The following is a 21,514-nucleotide window of genomic DNA, read 5'->3' as shown; positions in this document are numbered from 1 at the left end:
AAGTGACTGCACAGAAGCTCCTTTCATGGCAACAGTGCACTTTTTCTTTTGCAGTGAATGGAATAATGAGACCATTCAAAGGAATAGCAGAAACACAAAGATTTACCATTTATATAAAATTATGATTAACGATCGTTCTATTATCTGAATGATGGTGGTTCTACATACTAAATAGATCCTACAGGTTTAAAAATAATTTCTTATTGACTGTGCCAGAAATTTAAACTTGAAAATGATTTAAAAACATATACACATTTATTGATAAATTAGGAACTTACTGGCCATTTAGAATTGCATAGAATGTACAGTATAGAAACAGGCCATTCGGCCCAACTGGTCCATGCCAGTGTTTATGCTCCACACGAGCTTCCTCCCACCCTCATTCAATCATCCCTATCAGCAGATCCTTCTGCTACATTCTTCCTCATGTATTTATCTAGCTTCCCCTTAAATGTATCTATGCTGTTTGCCTCAACTACTCCATGTGGTAGCAAGTTCCACTCTCTAGGTAAAGAAACTTCTCCTGAATTCATTATTGGATTTATTAGTGACTATCTTATATTTTATAACCCTTAGTTTTAGGCTCCTCCACAAGTGGAAACATCTTCTCTCTATTAGGTCACCCCTCAGCCTTCTCTTTTAAGAGAAAACCCCAGCCTGTTCAGTCTTTCCTGATGGTTATAACCTCTCAGTTCTGTTATCATCCATGTAAGTCTTTTTTGCACCTTCTCCAGTGCCTCTATATCCTTTTTATAATATGGAGGCCAGAACTGTGCACAGTACTCCAAGTGTGGTCTAAACAAGGTTCTATAGAAGTTTAACATAACCTCTCTGCTTTGCAATTTATTCCTCTAGAAATGAATCCCGGTGCTTTGTTTGCATTTATATGGTCTTGTTAACCTGCATTGCTATTTTTAATGATTTGTGAATCTGTACCCCGAGATCCCTTTGCTCCTCCACCTCATTTCGACTCTTATTTTCCTGATTCCATAAGCTCTGACCTTAGTCATGAATCTACTATGCGGTACCATATGGAAGGCCTTTTGAAAATCCAAATATGTTACATCTACTACATTACCCATATCTCCCCTTTCTGTTACTTCTTCAAAGTATTCAATAAGGTTGGTCAAACATGACCTTTCCTTTTGAAATCTGTTCTGAATATTCTTTATTATATTTTTGGTTTCTAGATGTTTTTCTATTACATCTTTGAGTAAAGATTCCACTACCTTTCCTACTGCCAATGTTAAGCTAACTGGTCTATAGTTTCCTGGATTTGTTCTATCTCCCTTTTTAAATAGAGGAATCACATTATCTCTCCAACAGTCTTCTGGCACTATTCCCTTTTCTAATTAAAAAAAAAAAATGCCTAAGGTAATAGCGATTGCAACATAATAAGACAATGATCGAGAAAGACATAAGGAAGACAAAAACCAAAGTAATAAATTGGAAAAAAGATAAGTTTGAGGGAATGAGACTGGAGCTAGGAAAGATAAACTGGAAAAAAATATTGACGAAGAGATAGAACAGCAGTGGGAAATATTTTTAAATGTTTACATTAAGTAGCGTTGACTATTCAAAAATGGCATGCTATTGGGTGCAGAGATTTTTTGCATGGATACACAATAAAATATCAGAATAAATGTTGAATTCTTTGGATGCATCAAGTGTTAAAATCCTCATTTTTATTAATATTCCAAACTGTAATTCTTCCCCCAAAATTGACTTCACTTGGCAATATTCTAAATCTACTTATTAACTTTCATTTTTGAAAATGTTTCAATTATTCAACAATGCTCAATTTATCGGATCTCAAAAATAATCAACAAAAACACAATAGGTGCTGAAAATTCAAACTTAATCCACAACAAGGCAATTCAAAAACTGGGAAATTTTATGTGTATCTCTCATTTCATGAATCATTGTCTCCTGAAAGTCAGTAACAAACAAGCTTACAGCCTCAGCACAGTGACTTAGTATGCACCATACTTCATTTCTGTACAGTTAAAAATGCACAAATCTTTTACCACATATTTGCAACAAACATCAGCTATTACATTCACTTAAAACATTTCCATAAAATTTCTATGATTATTCCAGAAAGACAAATATACAATTTTTATACATAATATTTTCTCTATTTTGAAAAAAATAATGTCTTGTTTACAAGGGATTTTGTTCTGCATTCTTTGATTATACAATAGATATAATTAAGTAAAATACTTAACAGTTTTCTACCAAAGGGTGCAAAGCTATTAATCTAGTAGAGCTGGGGCAGCACAAAAGGTAAAACTAAGCCAACCTTTTATTAGTTGAATTTTTAAATATATTCATAAAATACTATTACTTTAGAAAAATTAGGCATAACATTTGCTGAGTTTTACCTTTTGACACCACAACCAACACATTACACGCATGGATGGAAATGAAGACTAAACATTGAGAGCTTTAGCAAAGAATGACCCTAATCTCAAAGTGATCTCAATAACCTCATTTAGCCACTGTATTTACTGCTTGCAAATGAGGTCCAATTTTGAAAAGCCACTGATTCAAAGTTTCATTACCTAATATACGATTTTATGATGAGGCTTGTCAAAATTGTTAAATTAGTCTTCACTTCTGCCCGAAATCTCACATTTCATTCCTGAAAATGAAAGCGATGTAGCACTTCTGTTAATGAGTGGAATTTTAAGTGAGAAATTATTATTCAATCCTACATACTGCTTCTATAATACAATTTAAAATACAGATTTTTAAAAAGACAGCAATGTTGGATAATTGCTGAAGCCACAAGGATAAGGATATTATAATAGCAAATTTTCTAACATCTGTATCAGAAATACAATGTCTGTTGCTGGTCTTCATGTTTTATCTATGATCACTAAAGCAAAGTAGAAACCTGTCGCTTTGTTTATTTGGGGCATTTTCTCACAGTTAAGCATACTCTTTTTAACAAAATATTTCTCACATGACTGCAGCCGTTACAAAATCACAATTGTAATGGTCATCTAGAAGTGCTTTACATTCACTTTGAAATAATTGAATTTGCATTATCATTTACTCATTCTCATCAGTTTCACATTCCTTTTCATAATGTTGAATTTATCCAATCAGTGGCCCCTGTGGACTTGGTCTGACTTCGAAGGGAAACTGTCAGTTAAAAGATTATTGCAACAATAAATTATCAAAAGGACTTTAGACTAAAAGAGGGGATAATGTACTTAAGAACACAGAAGTTATTTAATATAAACCTATGATAGATCCAGAAAAAAAGTACAACTTAAATTTCAATTTTGAAAAATAGCATGTGCATTATTATTCATAAAACCTGCTGAATGGTAACACGAAAAGAAACATATACATGGAGACCAATTAAAAGGGATATATGGAGACAAAATGAAGCTAAAAGTTCCTTATGGTAGGCACCGTCTTCTGAAAGTTCAGCAAGGTTGCTTTGTTTGGTGTCCTCTCCCTGCAGCTTGCTGCAAGTACACTGAAAAAAACCCATTACTCTTGACCAAAGCCTTCCGTTTCTTCAATGGCATACAGTAGCTTCTCCTTCAGCTGATCATAACTTTTGTAAGGGGGGAGGTCCAGGCGATTGAAGCTGTAAAAGCCCACATCAACAATCATATGCACCAATCATACTTCAATATCTTGCTGTGTTTTTAAAACTAATTTCAAAAATCCCCCTTTCCCAAAGCATGACTGCCTTCATGTAATTGATCCCCTAGATCAATCTGCCTGTAAATTGAACCCTTCTCAACCACATGATTGAGATGGGAACAGATTAAGAATAAAGCCTGCCTTAGTAAGCAGGACAGCAGAGTTTGTCATGATGTAACCCAGAGCCAAAAAGCTCAGCTGCAGTGAAATTGCAATTTTATTTTGAGCATCTCAGCTGGAATTGTAGTGATTTGAATTTAACATTACAGGACTGGGGACAAGAGGAAAAGGAGGAAGTAAAGGAGAAGAACAATGATCAGTTCAGAGAGTCATAAAACACTGGAATTATTAACAATGAGCTTTCTGCTCAGATATATTGTCAGTAACAAAATAGGAAAGGGAGGAAAACACTGTATGGATTTTGTGGGGGCCAAACGTGGTTGTCCCTCAAATGAGTTTACCCATTTGGAAACTGTTGGGCTGTGGGCCAGGAAGAAATATATTCAGCAGAGCCCCTACTGCCTTTGATGCACTCTAACATTCTGAACTTTCACTTAGCCTTTAAAGCCAGTTTTCATCCAATGAGAACAGAGATTTGTGAAAGTTGTTTCCAGCTCCAAAATGGTGGGAACCAGAAGAAAGAAAAAGAAATGTAATAGATTTTTTTAGTCAGTTTTACTTTAGGAAAGTAGGAAAGTGATTAGGTAAGAATAATAAGGGAAATATATGATGGGACAAGTAGAATTAATGTGTTTATTTATTAATTTTAAAATTGTATTTTAAGCAGTAGTGTCGTAAGTTAACATTACAGAAATAAAGCTGTTCCTGACATTTCAATAGCATTATTGCTGTAATATTAGTGCTTCCTTTGGCATTACAGCAAATTAGTTGAAAACTTGCCAAATTGTCCAGCTCGGGACACAGAGCCTCCTTTGGACGTGCCACCAGTAAAGTGATTAATAAAAACATTTAGAAAATTTTGGGGGGGGGGGGGGGGGGTGGAAATGAACCCAGCACCACAGACTCAATTTTTAAATCTTAAAAGATGACTAAAAAGGTGATAATTTATTAAAACATAAGACTTACTGCTTGCTTTGGGATTAGATTTTGTGAATGTGCCAATGATCACTGTTAAAGTTTTCCATTCCCAGAGTTTATTTGTCTCTGGTGACAGAACAAAGTGCTATGGTATAGCTATACATCAGAACAAACTAAATGTATGCAAGGGAGAGTTAAACGTAAACTACACTGGCATACATTTGCCTGAAATAACGGAGCCCAAATTCCAGATGTAACTTAGTACAATCACCTGTATTTGCTATAAATATTCCAGAACAATGGAACTCATACAACTTTCTATAGACTAGTATTTCTTTTTAATCCATACACTGTGCTGAGCTAGTTGATCTTAACTAAAGCAGTGGCCAAAGTGCTAAAATTGCCCTTGGAGTCCCTGTGCTAGGGAGTGGAAAATCAATCAGCATTCCCACTCCAACTGTCTGCAACCTTGGCTGAGCTGTCCACCCCAAATCATCTCCATCGCAAAGACTGCTGACTTCCACCTCCATAATATCGCCCACCGCCGCAGCATCGCCCACCGCCGCAGCATCGCCCACCGCCGCAGCATCGCCCACCGCCGCAGCATCGCCCACCGCCTGCCGAAAACCTCATTCTTGCCTTTGTCACCTCCAGACATGACTATTCCAATACTCTCATGGCCAGCCTCTCATCCTCAACTCTCCATAAATTTCAGAGCATCCAAAACTATGCTACCCGTATCCTAACTCGCACCAAGTTCCATTCACCTATCACCCCCATGCTCTCTGACCTACATTACCTCGCGTTCTCCAATGCCTCTCCCTCCCCATCTCTGCAACCTCCTCCAGCCTTGCAACCCTCAGGAACTCGTCGTTCCTCCAACTCCAGCCTCATGTGCATCCTCCACTCCCTCCACTCCACCATCGGCGGCCCTGCCTTCAGCTGTCTCGGCCCTAAGCTCTGGTATTCCCTCCCAAAACCTCTCTGCCTCTCCACCTTTCTCCTTAAAACCAACCTCTTTGACCAAGCTATTAGTCACCCCTCCTAATATCTCCTCCTTTGGCTCAGAGTCAATGTTTGACTGATTACACTTCTGTGAAGTGCCTTGGGACATTTTCCGAGGTTAAAGGCGCTATATAAATGCTAGCTGTTGTTATTGTAATTCACTGCACTATTAATGCCCTACAGAAGCATTTTCAATGTGTCTCCAGACCACCTTTTTTCTCTTTCATGTTGTTTCATTACAACAGGTAAGAGGTTCTGTATTCTTTTAGTGGGCAGATATAAAATAGGACAACTATTAAACTGTTGATTATGGCTGAGGGATAAAGGTGTGCCTGTGTCGAATTGGTGACATGGTTATCTAGGAGCACTAGAAACAGTATCAGGTGGAAAAAAAAGTACCAATAATAAACCACTGTCCCCATGTATGTTACCTTATTTCTGATTTGCACTGTAGCTGGCCAAGGGGTTAAAAAACAGATGTGACTGTAGACTAAAGGATACAACAAACGGACTGCCTACACCGCAGTCTAGCTGACTAAATAAATTGCACTGATTTCAGAAAGTGCATCTTCAGAGAATCTTTTCACCATAAAAACCATTTTAAATATTTTTCTCTTTTAAAAGAACAGGTTAATTCATTGTTACTTACCAAGTGTGACTTCTTGGAAGCCAAGTATCCTTTCCAACCTTATCAATGCAGAATTTCTGTGGGCCATTGCTCCCTGTAAATAAAATTCATATAGTATGAATAAAATGTAATTAGCTCAATATGTTTCAATATTTGGATACCAGGGATCCAGCCTCTGCTTTATTTCCAACTAAATCTTGCTAAACTTCGCGTACTGTGTTCAGGGATTCAAATCTGAACACCTGAGGCTATGTGAAAGCAGAACAAAAAAAAGTGGTGAGATTCTCATTTAAAAGCTGGACTACTCGCTAGAAAGTATACTTCAAAGATACTTAATCAAATGAGGATCTTTTTGTAGTTTTAAAAATAAAAACTGGAAGTGCAGTGGATCACCAGCCCATGGAATGGTGGAAGGACCTGTTGCTCCTCCAGTTCCCAAGGCGCCAGGTTCTTGTTCTCAGCCGTCACTGTGCACTGAGCAGAGGAGTTACTTTCATAGAGAGAGTGAGGGCTGGCTGGGGGGTGGGGGTGGGGGTTAGGGGGAGGGCTTTGCCCTGGCCATCATCATGCACCACTTAACAGCCACTTCCAAAGTGGCAGTGGAAGGAGGTCAGCTGCTCTTTTGCCCTGAGATGATGATGATGATCAGTCATCAAATGAAGAGAGAGAGAGAGAGCATTAAATGTCTTGCTGTCAAAAAAAAGTTTGAGATCAAGGGCAGGATTTTCATTGGGCCGTGGAGTCGAGATTGGAGGCGTGCGGGGGGTTAAAATCCCGAAATCAGGGGTCCCGACCCCATCCCGCACCCAAACCCACCTCCCTGCCCGTTTCAAAGGAGGCGGGTACCCGCCCCGCACTGGGACCCGCCTACCCGAGGCGGGAAGGGATTAGTGCCAATTAACTGCCTGTTAACAGGCAGTTTTTAGCCTAATCCCTATTTTTAAGGTTGAAGTGTGGGATTCCCAACGGCTCCAAACCACGCCAAGTTAGAGGAGGCGGGCCGTCGGGTTGAAGGACTTGGAGGGGTCAAGATGTCGGTGTTCAGGTGAGTGATGTGTGCATGAGTGCAAAGGTAAGTGTGTTTGGTGTGTCTAAAGTGATTAAAGAAGTTTTACATACCTTTTCAGCCTTCCTTCCTTTAGGTCTCGGGAGTCCCTCATCTCACCGGCACAGAAAGCAGAATGGCTGCAAACTGTCAAAAGTGACAGCCTGCAGCTTTCTGTGCAGGAGAGATTTCTAACCGAGTCTGTGGAGGAGGACTCGTGTTAGAAGTAAGACTGTCAGTGTTTGACAGCTTCAAACAGCTGTGAAACGCTGATATTTCATCTGTCAAAACCTCTTGACAGATGAAATTTCAGTCTGTGACGTCACCTGTTGCCGGGTGGCCCTTAATTGGCCTGCTGAGCCCGCTGGGTGGACTCAACAAGGTCAATCAAGTTAAAATCGCGTGGCTTGGCCGCATCTCGATGGAGGCAGGACTACAACCCCGAAGGTTTTAGTCCCGCCTCCCACCCGACTCCTGAATGAAAATCCTGCCCCAAAAGTCAGAATGTTAGAATCCTATCTGAGGGCCTTTGTGAAAAATTTTATTTGAAAAACTGTTGGTAGTATACAGTAAAACGGAAATAAAATGCCCTAAAAGCCTTGGAAAATAATTTCTTACCTATTAACTCGGCAAAGCCCCCAACAGGCAGGCGACACGTGCCAGTGACAAACTGCAATAATCTGATTCGCTTCTCGTTGTCCATTTCTTTTACAACCTGATTACAGAATAAAACAAGGGCACGAGGTAACAATGCTCATACATGGCAAATTATCTGTGTTACCACCATCTCAAATTAGGTCACTGTAATTCCTTTACATAAAGGGCCGCTGTCTTTACAAGAAGAAAATAATCACAATGAAACCAAATGATGGGCTCCTCCAAAGCCCCACTGGCTGAAGGCACTACCCAGTGTAGTTCAAAGCCATACAGACCAGAAAATTCCCAAGTTCAATTATCAGTCTGTGCTGAGTTAGCTGAACTCCTGCAGGGTATGACTTAGGATGCTGAAATCAGACTCAGCGGCCTGGGTCAGGGAGGGGGGTGTAAAATAATCAGCCACGGTTCCAAACTCCTAAACATTATTCAGGGAAAAGTGTGCGGCAAAAATGAGGCATTTTTTCTCTAGTTTTGGATTGGTGACTGTCATTTTAATCCAGTCGCAATGCACAAGTTTAAAAACCAGCTGCAGTCAGAATTATGTCCCCAACCTAACCCGATAAGAAAGTTGCAACTATTTCATTAGCTATCGCATTCCAAAGGTATTTCATTGGCAATGAAATGTTGGAAAAGCACAATGTAAATTTGCAATGCAATGAATCAGGGTTCAAGAGCAAGATTCCCTGAAGAGAGTAGTCTCATATTGCTTTGAACTAAAATAGGAAAAGCCCTCAAACAATCAATAGGTAGTGGAGTTTTGTGATTCTATTTCAGTCGATGTATTGTTCAGGCAGCAAAGCAGCTGAGCTGCAGGAGAACAAACCTGTAAATGCAAATCCCAGCCATAAGATGTGGTGCAACATAATTTAGCAATAGCTTTGGAATTTTGATCCTTATTTTCCTCCACTGCATCTTTGGTTTCCATAATTACAGTTTTCATAATGCATAACACATTTGCAGCAGTAAGATTCATTGGTTACATCCTGTCATGTTGTAAAATGAGTGTCATTTGAAAATAAAGAATGCTATTAACCATTTATTTATTTTTCTGGATGGCGTGTGGCTTCGCTGTACTTCAAAAAACACAACCAAAATGAATAATCACTTGTCTAAACTGAGAAATCGTAGAGCTGGCTTTACTCTGTACTTGTGGACTGTTCAGTTTGTGCACAAAACTCTGTGCAAGGTCTTCACAGCAGTTTAGCCGTATTTATGTTTGCAGCCAAAACCACTAATTACCAGTCTTTCCTAAATATGACAGCTACCTAATGTTCTACCTCATCAAATGCAATCCTCAAAGTCAGTTTCTTCCTTTTGGGACATGTCTTCACATTTTAACTCCAAGATTTTTATGAGTTGATTTTGAACTTACAGGACTATCCCAATAATAAGTGTCATAATGGGGTAGAGAGAAAAATAAATTTCAACTCAAACCAAAACAAATAGCTGACTTAAAAAAAAATTACTTCAAAAGAAAAACTTCCACACCATTTACATCGAGTCTACAGCACAGAAACAGTCATTTCGACCCAAATGGTCTATGCTCCACCCGAGCTTCCTCCCACCCCTCTTCATTTAACCCCATTAACATATCCTTCTATTCCTTTCTCCCTCATGTGCTTATCTAGCTTCCCCTTAAATGCATCTATGCTATTTGTGGTATTGTGTTCCACATTCTCACCACTCTGAGTAAACAAGTTTCTCCTGAATTCCCTATTGGATTTATTAGTGACTATCTTATATTTATGACCTCTAGTTTTGGACTTCCCACCCACCCCCCAACAGTTGGAAACATTTTCTCTATGTCTATCTTATCAAACCCTTTCAGTATTTTAAAGACCTCTATCAGTTCACCCCTCAGCCTTCTCTTTTCTAGAGAAAAGAGCCCCAGCGTGTTCAGCCTTTCCTGATGTGTATATCCGCTCAATTCTGGTACTATCCTTGTGAATCTTTTTTGCATCTTCTTCAATGCCTCTCTATCCTTTTTATAATATGGTGCACAGTGCTCCAAGTGTGGTCTAACCAAGGTTTGATACAAGCTTAACAGAACCTCTCTCTTTTTAATTCTAGGTTTTCTTTTTTATAGCCTTATTAACCTGTGTCGCTACTTTTAGTGATTTGTGAATCTGTACCCCTAAATCCCTTTGCTCCTCTGCCCCGTTCAGACATGCATTATCCAAGCAGAATGTGACCAAAATGCACCACCTCACACTTATCTATACTGAAATTCATTTGCCAATTGCATGCCCATTCTGCAAGTTTATTAATGTCTTCTGGTATTTTGCTCCATTCTTCCTTCGTGTTAACTGCAGCCCTCCTAATTTGCCGTCGTCCGCAAATTTTGAAATTGTCGTTCCGATTCCAGAGTCCAAATCATTAATGTAAATTGTGAACAACAGTGGTCCCGGCACCAATCCCTGTTGAACACCACCTCCTACCTTTTTCCATTCTGAGTAGCTACCCTTAACCCTTCCGTTTTCTGTTTTGTAGCCAGCTTGCTATCCATTTTGCTACCTATCCCGTGACTCCACATGCCCTGACTTTAGTCATGAGTCTACTATGCGGTACCTTATCGAAAGCCTTTTGAAAATCCAAATATATTACATCTACATTACTTTAAAGGGATTTCCTTTTGTGCTATAGGTAGCGAAATGGTAAACCTGTTCCTTATAAACTGGTTAAATGTGTTATACTATATATAGTGTAGAGAGGAAATATTTCCTCTCTATTTTGCTGCAGCTGTTTTTAAAAAAGGGTTAAATGCTACAGTAACAGTGTTTAAAAATGATTTTTAAATTTAATATTCCATCAAATGCTCTTAGAAAAAGCAAAGTAATGAAAGACAGTCACATTTTTACATTTAATCAATTTACTATTTACAATTAGTTTCAAAGTACTGCCTAATCTAGCATTACATATTTGCATTCAATCGTGCTCGAGTGCTAAGGAATGTAGTTGCTGTTGCCTTAATCCTCTAATTGTCCCCAGTGACAAGTGGACAAGTAATGTTTTGGTAGCTTGCTATGGAGGCCATTCCAAAACAGACTGAAGGCAGCAGCTATGACACTGACCTTCACCAAACAAAATGAATCCTCAGTCCTGAGTTTTCCTTTTACCTGTCGAATTGACTGGGCTACCCACCTGCCAGAACCATTGGATTGACTTGCTGTTCTTAGTGTAATGGCGATAGATGGTGTTCTTCTGCCAATCAGATAGGTCAATTTCTTGCATTCCACACAGCATTAACTGTAAATAAATGAGAAATTATTTGATTGCTATCTCTGGTTAAACATGATGAAAGCTATAGTATTCTTTGAACCATAGTTGCCCATAATTGTACCACCTGAAATTTTATACACACACGCACACACACACACACATATATATTGAAGCTAACACAATTGAAACTTATCCATCATGTATATTTGGTGACAAAATGCCATACAAAGCGTTGCAGGATATGAAGTGCTGGTGATTAAAAGTCACACATCAGACTGATACTACAGTAGTTTTGGAAAGCATAAGTAAAGTAGAGGAAAGAATGGATTATAAAATAGATAGAAAAACCCTGATTGATAAGCAATTACTCTGAAGATGCTTTTGAAGGGAGAGTTAAAAACAAAAGCAGAGTGAATCAATTCAACCAATTAACAAATTAGCAATATATTATGAGAAACAGCTCTGTTGAGAAGTATAGCCGATAGATTCAAAATAGGTTGCTATGTAGGAGTGCGCTTGGAACACAATATGGAAGGAAGTAAACAAGGACCTCTTGTTTAGGAGTAGGTGGGAGAGGTAGTTGTGATGGGATTTGGATGAATTTTGTATATGCAGTAAATGGAAGGGTGGAACCAAAGATAAATTAGGGCAAATCCTAAAAGATAGAAGTAGGGATTAAAACTAAACTAGAGGGTTTAGGAGAAAGTGAAAAGAGGGGAATGTTTTAGGTGAGATATGGTGGTGTTACATGCTTAATACTTGTAAACTGTATCTTTAAAAATTAAGACAAAAGAAACAGAGAAACAAAAAGGAAAAGATTATGAAGAAACCCTGCTGTTTGGTTATAACAAACCATTTCATATAAAGAACTCAACAAAAGAAGTGGTAACAGGGAGAGATTTGCCCTATTTGCATCATTATACATTCGAAACAAGCACAGCCCAGAACTGCATTACAATTGAGGACAGTGGGCTGGAATTTCCTGTGTATTTGCACCCAGGGACATGTGGGGTGTAAAGCAAATACCCGGCATAAAAGATCGAGGAAACTTGGGCGCAAATGTGTTTTGCACGTAATTACGCTACGCCTGAATTTCCTCGCTCTTTTACGTTCATCTATTGATCCTTGTCATTATAATGGCTCCGATCCCAGCCTAAAGAACTGTACATGCGAATTTCCAGCATTACAGTGGTTCAAAACGGGTGTAAAATTAAACCCAGAATTTTAGGCACAGCAGGTAAAGTTATTTTCTGTAGTTTTAATGCTATTTTTTGAGTGACTTCTTTTTATTTATCCTCACTGTGATCTGCACTGTATTTTCTGTTCCTTTGAATGTCTTTTGATGGCATCTGTATAAGTCACATTAAAAATTGAAAAGCTTCCACGATTGCATGTTCTTAAACATGCCTAATATAGAAACATAGAAGATAGGAGCAGGAGTAGGTCATTAGGCCCCTCGAGCCTGCTCCGCCATTCAATGCGATCATGGCTGATCATCCAAATTCAGTACCCGGTCCCGGCTTTCTCCCCATACCCCTTGATCCCTTTAGCCTTAAGAAATATATCCAACTCCTTCTTGGAATATATTTAATGAATTGGCCTCTACTGCCTTCTGTGGTAGAGAATTCCACAGGTTCACCACTCTCTGGATGAAGAAATTCCTTCTCATTTCAGTCCTAAATGGCTTACCCCTTATCCTTAGACTGTGACCCCTGGTTCTGGACTCCCCGACCATCGGGAACATCTTTCCTGCATCTAGTCTGTCCAGTCCTGTCAGAATTTTATAAGTTTCAATGAGATCCCCTCTCATTCTTCTAAACTCCAGCGAGTACAAGCCCAATCGACCCAATCTCTCCTCATACGTCATTCCTGCCATCCCAGGTATCAGCCTGGTGAATCTTCGCTGAACTCCATCCATGGCAAGAACATCCTTCCTCAGATAAGGTGACCAAAACTGCACACAATACTCAAGCTGTGGTCTCACCAAGGCCCTGTACAACTGCAGCAAGACATCCTGGTTCCTGTACTCAAACCCTCTCGCTACGAAGGCCAACATACCATTTTCCTTCTTAACCGCCTGCTGCACCTGCATGCTTACCTTCAGCGACTGGTGCACAAGGACACCCAGGTCTCGTTGCACTTCCCCTTCTCCCAATCTATTGCCATTCAGATAATAATCTGCCTTCCTGTTTTTGCCACCAAAGTGGATAACCTCACATTTATCCATGTTATATTGCATCTGCCATGTTTCTGCCCAATCACCCAACCTGTCCAAATCATCCTGGAGTTTCTCAGCATCCTCCTCACAGCACACACGCCCACCCAGCTTTGTGTTGTCTGCAAATTTGGAGATATTACATCTAGTTCCCTTGTCTAGATCATGAATATATATTGTGAATAGCTGGGGTCCAAGGACCGATCCCTGCGGTACCCCACTAGTCACTGCATGCCACTCGGAAAAAGACCCGTTTATTCCAACTCTTTGCTTTCTGTCTGCCAACCAGTTCTCTATCTAATGATAGTTAGATGGCTTGAAACTTTAATGTTCATACTTAAAAAAGGAATTTATGGTTTTGAGTTTGATGGTTTTCGCAGAGCCTGATTGTTTATGCTATTTTACGCAATTTTATGGTGTATGTTAATGAGATTGGCAGGAGATTTGGGTGTAAATAGACACTGGCATAATGAGTATGAACATGTAATATTGGGCTCAAAATTCCAGGTTCCGACCCTGCAGGAAATTCTAGGCTAGTGTATCTATTCCTGGCTAGGATGGATGCAATAATACTGCACAGGAAAGTTGTGCCATATGTCTGTAAGTCTCTTTATAGCTCACAGAAAAGTAACACCAATTTTAATTATAATGAATATATACTGAACTTGGTTGAAAATGGGAGTTTATAAAAAAAAAAGTAAAGGCAGAATCCTAATTAAGTGAAATAAATAAACCCTTTTATATATTACTAGCTGTATACTTGAGTTTAATACAAGTACAGGAAACTTTCTGATATCCGGCACTGACGGGACCGAGCTGGTGCCGTACCATCAAAAGTGCCGGACATACCAGCGTTAATGTTGAAACATACGGAACTGAAAAGCTCCGTGTGAATCAACAAACCCTGTTGCTTAGCAACAGCTTCAAAACAGTCGGCTGCAGCTGCAAGCGTCTCTAGCTGAAGCTGTTGCTATAGCTACAGACCTTGCAGTGCCTGACAGGAAAAAAAAGCAACGAGAATTTAAAAACTTATAGAAAACGGCTCCTGATTTTTGCCGTTAGATCGAGTATTCCGGACATATAACCTCCGGATAAACCAAAGTTTCCTGTACACTACTTAATAATGGGTTAAAATAAGTGTTTCTCTGACCACAATTTTCTATGGAGAAAAAAATGGCCAAAAAGCTAAAAGTTCTTATCTCTGGAAATGTTAAGTTATTTCTAGAGTATATATTTAAAATCATGGCTTTATCAAGATACAATTCAAGATATCAATCAAATGTAGTGCTTCATGTGTTTATAGTGCAGGAATGCTACACTAAATTACAAAAGAATTAGCAACTATTCCAACAGTAAAGACTCCCAGCTGAACTTAATTAAGATATGATGATACAACACAAATGCAGTCCTCAAGTGAAAGGTCAGTAGGTAGTGTACTCAATTATTGAGAAATTGAAACCCAAGACTTGAGGTTAAACCTCAAGCAAGCTGATCTTCTTTACCCTTCAAACTAATCGCCCTCACACTAGTACTTTCTAAAGTTATGGAAGCTGCTAATAACTTTCAAGTTATCCATCATCTTGAAAGTTCTGGCCTAGTCCAGATGACCATACAAAAAGAAAGGTGAGAAAAGAGCATCAGGTCCCATCAATGTACATCCCATCCATTAGCTAGTGCAACCTTACCCACCACCCTATCCAACTGCTGGTAATGATAAGTCCTGGTGGAGGTAAAAGACTCATGGGAGAACTCCTCAAACTGCTTCTAAGGGAATCAAGCAGGTTCTGAGAGACCAGTTACCCATGATGCATCAGTGGGCATGCTTAATTAGCACCCCCCTCCAATATATATAAGTTTACAGGAACTACACCATTACTATCCATTGGGCCGATACCAAAGGCTACAGATTTCTTATTCTTTTGTGTCAGTATGTTTTTCAGTACGGTTATTCTACTTCACATGTTAAGCACTTCTGGAACTCTGCTTGAACACGCAGATGAATTATGCACTATTACCTTGGACATCTCTGGCACCATGCACTTCTAAACAAGTTGCCATTATATGACCTCCCAGAAATACTACGTCCATGTCTAGAGTTACCTCTCAAATTGCTCCATTTTTCTTGTGCTTAATGGTTTATCCTCTGGCTCTTTTCCCATTAATACAGGGGCTCTTCCTCGTTCCCACTCTTCCTCTTCATACCAATAATCTCCTCCACCCATCAGCCAACTTATTTAGTTTTTTTGTGGATGATTTCACTCACATGCATCAACTTCCTTCAGATCAAACAATTCCAGTGTCTGAAACCTTCAGTTCTTTCACAGTGCAGTAGCTGAATCACATCATTTTTTCCCTCCATGTCCTTCAATGGGACAAAGAAAATCTTCTCTCTTTCAACTGTTTAAAGACACAGTTGATCATGTCTCTGACTAGTCTAACCAACAGGTAACACCTCTTACACCAGGCTCCACCCTATCTTGACTTACTAGCTAGTGTCCTGTACAATACAAAAGTTCCTGTAGATATGGGACCACTGCCTACTCAGAGAGAAATCAAAATATCAGGCAATGTTTGAATCTTCAATTATAATAATCTATGGAAATAAAAGAAACAGAAAATTAAGCTGCTTTGTTTTAAAACTACGTCAACTTGGTCACTGGAAGCTCATTGGTGAAAAATAAGTACATCAGGCCATTCAGGACTGAGATGAGAGGAAATTTCTTCACACAGAGGGTGGTGAATCTTTGGAATTCTCTACCCCAGAGGGCTGTGGAGGCTCAGTCGTTGGGTATATTCAAAACAGAAGTCGATAGATTTTTGACTAGTAAGGGCATCAAGGGATATGGTGATAAGGCCGGTGAATGGAATTGAGGCAGAAGATGGCATAGTGGTTAGCACTGTTGCCTCACAGTGCCAGGGACCCGGGTTCAAATCCGGCCTCGGGTGACTGTGTGTGGAGTTTGCGCATTCTCCCCGTGTTTGTGTGGGTTTTCTCCGGGTGCTCCGGTTTCCTCCCACAGTCCAAAGATGTGCGGGTTGATTGGCCATGATAAAAAATTGGCCCTTAGTATTAGGGGGGATTAAATACATGGGGTTACAGGGATAAGGGCTTGGGTGGGATGGCTGTCGGTGTAGGGACCGGATGCTAGGGTTTGGATGATCAGCCATGATCTCGTTGAATGGCGGAGCAGGCTCGAAGGGCCGAATGGCCTACTCCTGCTCCTATCTTCTATGTTTCTATGTATGTTTCTATGATCTCATTGAATGGCGGAACAGGATCGAAGGGCTGAATAGCCTACTCCTATTTCTTATGTTCTTATGATAGATTTTGAGTGGTTTCTTAAAAACCTGTTCACCATTGAGTATTTTTAAAATGTTTCCATTCTTATAAAATTCTAACAGGACTAGACAGACTAGATGCAGGAAGGATGTTCCCGATGGTCGGGGAGTCCAGAACCAGGGGTCACAGTCTAAGGATAAGGGGTAAGCCATTTAGGACAGAGATGAGGAGGAATTTCTTCACCCAGAGAGTGGTGAACCTGTGGAATTCACTACCACAGAAGGCAGTAGAGGCCAATTCATTAAATATATTCAAAAAGGAGTTGGATATATTTCTTAAGGCTAAAGGGATCAAGGGCTAGTAGCTGAGCACTTTGGTGACAGCGACCATAATATGGTGAGATTTAAGGTGGTCATGGAAAAGGACAGGGATGAGCCAGAAATAAAGGTTCTAAATTGGGGGAAGGCCGATTTTAATAGGATAAGGCAGGATCTGGCCAAAATGGACTGGGATCAGCTACTTGTAGGAAAATCCGCATCGGAGCAATGGGAGGCTTTCAGAAGGGAGATTGAGATCATACAATGGCAACATGTTCCCGTAAAGGTCAAGGGTGGTTCCAAAAACCACAGGGAACCTTGGATGTCAGGGGATATACGAGAATGGATTAGAAATAAAAGGAGGGCTTTTGGCAGATACAAAAGGCTAAAGACGGAGGAAGCCCTAGAGGAGTACAAAAAGTGCAGGGGGATACTTAAAAAAGAAATTAGGAGATCAAGGAGGGGCCATGAAATAACACTGGCAAGCAAAATAAAGGAAAATCCTAAGATGTTTTATAAGTATATTAAGGGTAAGAGGATAACTAGGGAAAAAATAGGGCCCATTAGGGACAAAAGTGGCAATCTGTGTGTGGAGCCGGAAGATGTAGGAGGGGTTCTAAATGAATTTTTTGCATCTGTTTTCACTATGGAGAGGGACGATGTAGACATAGAAATAGGGCGGGGGGACTGTGATATGCTTGAACACATTAACATCGAGAGGGAGGAGGTATTGGCGGTTTTAGCAGGCCTAAAAATGGATAAATCCCCAGGCCCGGACGAAATGTATCCCAGGCTGCTGTGTGAGGCAAAGGAAGAGATTGCGGGGGCTCTAACACACATATTCAGAACCTCTCTGGCCACAGGGGATGTGCCAGAGGACTGGAGAACCGCTAATGTAGTTCCATTATTCAATAAGGGGAGTAGGGAAAAACCGGGGAACTACAGGCCAGTGAGCCTAACATCAGTGGTGGGAAAATTATTGGAAAAAATTCTGAGGGACAAAATCAGTCTCCACTTGGAGAGGCAAGGATTAATCAGGGATAGTCAACATGGCTTTGTCAAGGGAAGATCATGTCTGACTAATTTGATTGAATTTTTTGAGGGGGTGACTAGGTGTGTGGATGAGGGCAACGCAGTGGATGTGGTATACATGGATTTCAGTAAGGCCTTCGATAAAGTCCCGCACAGGAGACTGGTCAAGAAGGTAAGAGCCCATGGAATCCAGGGTGCCTTGGCACGTTGGATAAAAAACTGGCTTAGTGGCAGAAGGCAGAGGGTGATGGTCAAAGGTTGTTTTTGTGACTGGAAGCCTGTGGCCAGTGGGGTACCACAGGGATCGGTGCTGGGTCCCTTGCTGTTTGTGGTCTATATTAATGACTTGGATATGAATGTAAAAGGTATGATCAGTAAGTTCGCAGATGATACAAAAATTGGTAGGGTGGTAAATAGCGAGGAGGGTAGTCTCAGTCTGCAGGACGATATCGATGGGTTGGTCAGATGGGCGGAACAGTGGCAAATGGAATTTAACCCGGAAAAGTGCGAGGTGATGCACTTTGGGGGGACTAACAAGGCAAGGGAATACACAATGAATGGTAAGACCCTAGGCAAGACGGAGGGTCAGAGGGATCTGGGTGTGCAAGTACACAGATCCCTGAAGGCGGCGGAACAGGTGGATAAGGTGGTAAAAAAGGCATATGGGATACTTGCCTTCATTAGCCGAGGCATAGAATATAAGAGCAAGGAGGTTATGATGGAGCTGTATAAAACACTGGTTAGGCCACAGCTGGAATACTGTGTGCAGTTCTGGTCGCCACACTACAGGAAGGATGTGATAGCTTTGGAGAGGGTGCAGAGGACCAGGATGCTACCAGGGCTGGAACGCTTCAGCTATGAAGAGAGACTGGGCAGATTGGGTTTGTTTTCCTTGGAGCAGAGGAGGCTGAGGGGGGACATGATTGAGGTGTACAAAATTATGAGGGGCATAGATAGGATGGATACTAAGGAGCTTTTTCCTTTAGTAGAAGGGTCAATAACTAGGGGGCACAGATTCAAGGTAAAGGGCGGGAGGTTTAGAGGGGATTTGAGAAAGAACTTTTTCACCCAGAGGGTGGTTGGAGTCTGGAACTCACTGCCCGAAAGGGTTGTGGAGGCTGGAACCCTCACAACATTCAAGAAGCATTTGGATGAGCACTTGAAATGCCATAGCATACAAGGCTACGGACCAAATGCTGGAATATGGGATTAGATTAGACAGGGCGTGATGGCCGGCGCGGACACGATGGGCCGAAGGGCCTCTATCCGTGCTGTATAACTCTATGACTCTATATGGGGAGAAAGCAGGGACAGGGTACTGAATTTGGATGATCAGCCATGATCGCATTGAATGGCAGAGCAGGCTCGAGGGGCCGAATGGCCTACTCCTGCTCCTATCTTCTATGTTATGTTTCTATGTTTCATCAGTTTCCCTGAGAGATGGGGTCAACTAGTTTTCCCACTGTTCTCCATTGTATACATCTTGCATCACATTTTGTAAGGCAGACTGCAATACAAGCTTTTACCTCCAGTTCTTTTTCATCAAAATACCGCAGCCATTCTAATGGTACCACCTCATTGAACCCATCTAAGAAAGCTTTGGTTTGTTCTTCAACTCCACGAGTGAATCTCCAGTCTGTCAGCAACCTATGGGGGGGGGGGGGGAAATTAATTGAAGGCACATTGTTGTAAACATTTGATAGTGACTGACGCAGATGACGCATGTACTCTTTAAACTCTGACAACTGATGGGTCTTTCTGAGGCAGTGGTTTGAAAAACTGCATTTTTTATTTATGGGAATTAAAAGCTGTTTCACTGATTTTGCAATTCGTCAGGATTCTTTCGTTAAGCTGGGGCAATAAAAAGTAGCATTTTCGATCAAAGATCTGGTACAGGTTGTCTGACGCAAAAAACATTAAAAATATCAATACACTGTTGTATTCTGGGTGTGACCGATTGAAGGGTAGACCAGCAGCTGTTTGTGACATGGCAGCAGGTTTAGGTAGTGGGTAGGCGATCACATTTGTGACAGGCACGGAGAGAGCAAGCATAAAAAAAGAAAATGGCAATTAGGGATGGGCAATAAATGCTGGCCTTGCCAGCGTGCCCACATCCCAGGAACAAATTTTTTTTTAAATTGAGTTCGACACCTAAAGGTTAAGAGAGAACTGTGATAGACAAGAAACAAGCTAGAGATACCGTCTAGATATTGATCAATATAGATCAAAACTTTCACGAACCTACAGTAAAACAATGACGAATATGTTTATTAAAAAAAAGCATTAAATAGTAGTTTTCACAATATGACTAGTATACAATTTTCCCTGCTATAAAAATGAAACACGGCTTCTAAATTACAATTGTAAAAAATATTTAGAATTGTTAACCTCATGTACTCCTCCTTATTCTCTTCAATGACCATAATATTTTCCCCATCTTTCTTCAGCTCATGGGTTGTAACTTTCCCCAATATTTCCATATCCTGAGCAAAATACAGCTCCAAGCCACATTCTTCCACATTGTTCTCCCTGTATGGGGAAAACATTAAATACATTCAAAAAGTATAATAAATTAAGCTCAGCACAATGATCTATACCATCTGGTCCTCAATATTGCATTAATTTCCTGAGAAACAATTATACATTTATGCATCACTGTGCTCTCTGTATAACCATTTCCAAACATCTTTTCCCCTTAACAACCAAGAAGCAGGTTGAAACATTATCAATTTCAGTAAGTCTAGAGGGTTAACTGTATATTAACATTGCAATACATACTTGAATGATTTTACAACCACAATACATTGGCCCAGAAATTCAGGTCTCCACAGGTGAGTACGCACGGGGTACTCACCCGTAGGCCCAATGGAAGTGTCGGTTTCCTGTGCATGCACTGCGCATGCGCGGGAAACCGGCACTTCCGTTCCCCTTAAAGCAGGGGTTCAGAGGTCGAACGCGTGCGCGGGAGAGGCTGCGCGTGCGCATCGAACTACTTTTTTTTTTTATATACAGGTTTTCCCGGGAAGGTAAGCTTGCAGAAGTTAGAAATGTAAAAAGCAGGCGTAAGGCCTGTTTTTTACAAGGTAAGTGGTGAATTAATTAAAATTAAAACATTTTTTCCACAGGTTTATTATTTTTAAATACTTTAAAGCAAGGTAAGTTTATTATTAGCCCAGTTAGATAATAAAATTATTTTTTTCAAAAATTTAAATTGTTATTTCATGTAATTTATAGTTTATTTAAAAAATATGATTTTTTAAAAATTTAGTGTTGTTTTGGGGCCGTAGTATTTATAAGTCTTGACAGCACTTCCTGTCAGACTTATGAATTTGGCATTCCCTGCTCCGATTGGCTCCCCATGGCCCACGTGATCCCAGGGGACGCATCGAACTAACTGCGCCCCTGGGATACG

The 21,514-nt window shown here is 40.4% G+C and overlaps 1 protein-coding gene across 3 annotated transcripts in view; it reads right to left on the bottom strand.

Annotated features, from left to right (window-relative positions):
- Positions 1-1,665: 1,665 nt before the first annotated feature.
- Positions 1,666-21,514, bottom strand: part of wwp2 (WW domain containing E3 ubiquitin protein ligase 2) — a 172,961-nt gene continuing 153,112 nt past the window's right edge. For all 3 annotated transcript variants that reach the window (XM_085991726.1, XM_085991724.1, XM_085991725.1), the window contains 6 exons: positions 20,491-20,631; positions 19,629-19,749; positions 11,181-11,285; positions 8,001-8,097; positions 6,359-6,431; positions 1,666-3,607 (listed from right to left, as the gene is read on the bottom strand). In XM_085991726.1, the coding sequence (XP_085847852.1) occupies positions 3,508-3,607; positions 6,359-6,431; positions 8,001-8,097; positions 11,181-11,285; positions 19,629-19,749; positions 20,491-20,631 (637 nt within the window). In that variant the 3' untranslated portion in view covers positions 1,666-3,507. The remainder of the gene's footprint in view (positions 3,608-6,358; positions 6,432-8,000; positions 8,098-11,180; positions 11,286-19,628; positions 19,750-20,490; positions 20,632-21,514) is intronic.

This window comes from Somniosus microcephalus, chromosome 6, assembly GCF_052327205.1.
Source record: "Somniosus microcephalus isolate GS21.2 chromosome 6, FLI_Smic_1.0, whole genome shotgun sequence".
Lineage (NCBI taxonomy): Eukaryota > Metazoa > Chordata > Chondrichthyes > Squaliformes > Somniosidae > Somniosus > Somniosus microcephalus.
The sequence above is the reverse complement of the archived record's forward strand: the minus strand, read 5'-3'. Positions and strand labels throughout refer to the sequence as shown.